The following is a 4,883-nucleotide window of genomic DNA, read 5'->3' on the forward strand; positions in this document are numbered from 1 at the left end:
AATAGTATTGTATTATTGTATTATAACATATATATATATATATATATATATATATGCATATATGCCTTATTGTGTCAAATGTCACTGTCAGTATTCAGTGTTTGTTTTTTATATTAATCTTGTTCTCTCACCTTAGTTGATGAGTTCCTCCATAATCATCAGGCCAGTTGACCATGCAGACGGTTCTGGGGTAGTAAAATCTTGTCACACTGTAGTAGCACTGAGGGAAAGCCAGTAAGATGGCTACTATCCAAATCAGGGCGATGACAACCTTCGTAGAGGTGGAGGAGAGGCGAGGCTTCAGAGGGTGGATGATAGCCATGTACCTGAAACAAGAGAACAAGGTTTATTCAGTCATATCTATCTTTTACTTGTTGTTACTTGATGTTTAACTGATGTAAACATATGTAAAGAAAACCTGTGTGGGCATCTGTGCCAGAAATAGTTTTACTCATCCATCAAACCATTAGCTGTGAGATAATGATTTAAATCCAGTCAGTCAATGTGTCAATCAACGTAATTAGTATTAGTATTAGCTTAATGAAATACAGGGTAATGCAGGAATAATAATGATCTGCCTCTTTGCTTCACAACTCTCAAAGTGTCCAAAACCTTGAAATAATCTAAATAATTCTGAATACCACACAAAATATAGAACTGATCACTTTCATTGCAGTGTGGTATCTCTTTGTAGAGGAGACCTCTCTTTCATTAAAGACGAAGAGCTCTTTTGTTGATTTATCATCTGTCTCTCTACCTTTGCTTGTACACTGGCCCTCTGCCAAGGGAATAATACTCACAATATTTTATTCCTCTCTGCATGTCTGTGTGCTAACAAAGACTATAATGATTCTCGACAATTATCTTTATCATTAAACATAAAATATATCTTGTGAATATTTGTATGTGTACAAGGATTTTATGGAATCAGAGGAAGATTTATTAATCACAGATGATCATGGATAATAGTTAATGTATGTATCTCCATATCTGATTTGTAAGAACAAGAACCTTTACGCATGAGAACATAAAATGTTTATTGAAAAGAAATAGTGCCCCCTGGTGTATATATACTGTAGTTTGTTGGAAATTTGGTGTAATAATACTAATAATGTGAAAAATGATTAAAAATACCAATAATTGTGGTGGCCATGGCAACCCATTGTAAATTTTATGTAATGTACTAAATTTGCTAAAGAACATTACGCAGTACTGCCACCTTTATAGTCAAATTATTTAACTACTGTATGACTATGAATCATTCATTTGAATTATTCAGACTGCCAGCATGAATGTATTTCCCCTTTTCTCACTGTGTGTGATCTTGCATCAAATGATTTTCATTAAAGACACAACTTTGAAGTGATTTTTTTATTGTATTCTGTTGTATTGTATTCTGGCCTCATATTAAGCTCATATTAACATTTAGGAGGATCTATTGGCAGAAATTAAATATAATATTCACAGGTATATTTCTATTATTGTACAAGCACCTCAATAGAGGAATAATTATGTGTTAATTACTTTAGAATGAGTCTTTTATACCTACAGATAGGAAGGAACTACAGTGGCCACAAACCACACAAAAAATGCAAACAGCCCTATCTGTATCTGCCAGTGTTTGGTTTTTCCCTTCAGGGCTACTGTAGAAACATGGTGGTCAACATGACTGCCTTCATGAAAGGCGACCTGCTGTGTCTGTAGATATAAAAGGCTCAATCTAAGATAAGAAAAACACAACCATTCTTATATTCAGGTGATTATACATTAATGAAAACAATACATTATTATATTCCATTTCTCCCAATAGATCCTTCTCAATGTCACACACTAGACCTTTAACCCTTAAATCTCAAAAAGGTAGGTGAAACCTTTAGGGTTGTTGCTGCGATGTGAAGGTGGCAGAGAGTCATACAACAACCATTTTATGAATCTAGACTATGTTTATGTGTTAACTGATTGTAAATAAATCAATAAAGTCACATAAATGGTTAATTCCACAAATTGGAAGCTAGTGAGGAGGAATAATGAAGTTATAAGCAGATTTCACACCTGGTCTGATGTCAGCATACGGCTCATCTGTCACTTCATCTGTCCTGAGCCACGCAGAGAGCCACATATCATATATGTCACATACACATATGAGAGAATAATGAAATGGTTCCAATGAAACTCTTTTGTCTGGAACAACTGCATTGCGGTGTTTGTAGTGAGTTTATTGGGTGCACTTGTGCTGCAATAAATCCCATCTTTATGAAGTTTATAATGTTTGTTTTCTGGTCATTTTTGAGATCATAATTAGTGATGTTGTTGTACTGGACTAGAACAAAGCACTAGAAACACCTGAAAAATAACAATAAGTTAATTAATACAATATCTATTACAGGGCTGTTTTTTATTACAGCAGATTGTACACATGTGCCTAATAAACCTGTAACTCAGTATATATGTTAAGCACAGTTTCAGACTTAGAACAGACTGACCATTCATGCTCCAGTAAGCATTAATGACATCTGTATCTTTGCTGCTTGTTGACCCATATCTCCTTCATGCAGCAGTTAAACAGTTGCTGCTGATGATGACATCAAGTGATGTATCTGAATGGACCTCAAATAACTCTGAAAATGGTCAATGAAGAATTAACTAATGAGTAGGCCCGTTAGCCTGTATCTGCCAAAATACATGGGATGACAAGAAGTTTTCAGGATATTTTGTACTCATCAACCTACTGATGAGTCTTGAGCATAATTAAAATCAATAAGGAAAGAAACATTGATATATCATATGTTGTAGTTAACAGGGTTATTTGCTAATGCAACCTGGTTTCTGTACTGCTGAGTTGACTGTTTCAGTAAGTAGTCATCCATCCCTTTTTTGACTATACATAATGCAGGTCCTAAGTGGGGTTTTTGCATGAGAATCAGTAATCCTATTAGTGTCTAATTGCTGGTACGAAACAGTTTCTTAGGTGCTGGCTTTTTAATGGCAATTTGGAGGAGAGCCTCAGCTTCAATGCAATGTTAATCAAGACTTAATTTGTAAGAGAGCTCTCATACCTGTCCACTGCGATGGCAGCCATCGAGTATATTGATGAAAACATGGCCGTGATGGGGAAGAAGTTCTGAAATCGGCAGTAACCCAGGCCAAAGTACCAGTCATTATGAAGAGCATAGACAAAGTTAAAAAGAGTGTTGAAGGTTGCCATGGAAACATCAGAGAAGGCCAGGTTGACAATGAAGTAGTTGGTTACGGTCCTCATGCGCCTGTGAGCAAGAATAATCCAGATCACTGTGACGTTCCCAGTGATGGACACCAAGATGATGAGGGAGTAGGCTATAGCCCACAGAGCCACCTGAGAGAGGAGAGGAGGAGGAAGAGGAGAAGAGGGCATGGGAAGAGGAAACGATTGTGAAAAATAGATAGACTGTATGTGTAGCTACTGTAACAAGAAAGATATTAAATATAAAATGTATATTATAATGTGATATTGTTCTCCCCACAAGACTTCATTTGTAAAACTAGTTTTACTAATGTACAAAAAGCTATTTCATACAAAAAGAAGAGATGTAGGCTATCAAATTTACAGCATCGACATACATAAAGATGATTTATACTAATAATTCAATTAATACAAATACAATTCCAAAATACTACTTGAATACTCTCTGTTTTTAAGACAAATCAGTCACAGGAACATGATTCAACTCTTCAATCAACTCTTTCATTCATTCTGTCTCATTTCTCTGTATGCAAATACAGTATCCCGGCTCTGTAATTCCCTCAGTAAGAAAGAACTGACTTCAACCAGTTTCATTTCTGATCTGCTCTCCCACCTGCCAGTCGGGCTGCTGGAACTGATTCCCAGTCGTCTCGTTTCCGTCCTCCAGCCAGTCGGTGGTCACTGATAACGGGAATGAAGTGGCCTCCATGTCTCGTTCAATGTGTTGAATGAGACCCTCAGCGTCCATATTCGTCTCCCTGTTCACCTGGTGACAGAAACTTGATCTAACTGTGTGCGCTATGCGTCATGCGTAATTAACCATAATGAGGGATTGTTGTACTTAAATAGTTTTTTAAAAATTCCTTGTGTTGTTGGTTTTTTTGAGTTTCGCAAACCTAATTTTTTATTATTATTTTTTTTTAAGTATTTACAGTGGGTCATAAAACCTCGTCACCTTTTCATTTTCTTCTCATCGACTATAGCCAAAGCCAGTTTGGAAAATGTCATACAGTACATATAAGCTGTTGTGCAGAGAGAAATGTATTTACCCTTTGGCTTTCAGATGTTTAATTATATTATTTTAAAATAATGAAACCCTGAAACAACTATGCATTTCAGATTTGAGCCAGACAAGTGTTAAATTACACTGTTTGAGCATTTGGCGCCTGAGTTAATAATCATACACCATATCACTATTATGGCAAGTATCACAGTCTACTGATAGCCTAATCTAACATTAGCAGGTTAGGTTTTAATAAAACATTTCCTTAAAGCTAACTGCACTTTATAGTCCACATTTGATAGAAAATATGCTTTAATTAACTGGTAATATACAAAATAAACTCATAAGCCAAAATGCATTACGGGAATTTGGCAGACACAAACAAAATTATGTTTCCATTTCCAGCCATACAGCCCAAGTGATGAAAATGATGTATTGGACAACACCAAGGAAAGATATTCTCTATAAAAATAAGACAAAATCTCTGTCAGATTATTACTTTAATTTGTCTTACCTCTCTGATTAGATGGTTGAGTTGTCAGTTTTAACATCAGTTTGTCCAGTCCATAGCAAATAATGTCCGAAAATTAGACTCCTTCTGCGTAATGGACAAGCAAACCCTTCCAATAATCCATCAAGACATCTCAAGACATCCCCCCT

General features: G+C 35.8%; 1 protein-coding gene across 1 annotated transcript in view; it reads right to left on the reverse strand.

Moving 5' to 3' along the window:
- Window positions 1–4,874, reverse strand: part of tacr2 (tachykinin receptor 2) — a 31,032-nt gene extending 26,158 nt beyond the window's left edge. Inside the window, exons 1-4 of the mRNA XM_035682254.1 lie at window positions 4,738–4,874; window positions 3,834–3,986; window positions 3,057–3,352; window positions 132–326 (exon numbers count right to left, since the gene is read on the reverse strand). Of these exons, the coding sequence (XP_035538147.1) occupies window positions 132–326; window positions 3,057–3,352; window positions 3,834–3,968 (626 nt within the window). The 5' untranslated portion in view covers window positions 3,969–3,986; window positions 4,738–4,874. The remainder of the gene's footprint in view (window positions 1–131; window positions 327–3,056; window positions 3,353–3,833; window positions 3,987–4,737) is intronic.
- Window positions 4,875–4,883: the final 9 nt, after the last annotated feature.

Source organism: Morone saxatilis, unplaced genomic scaffold, assembly GCF_004916995.1.
Source record: "Morone saxatilis isolate NCDOM2014 unplaced genomic scaffold, NCSU_SB_2.0 Contig11, whole genome shotgun sequence".
In the NCBI taxonomy this organism is placed as follows: Eukaryota; Metazoa; Chordata; class Actinopteri; family Moronidae; genus Morone; species Morone saxatilis.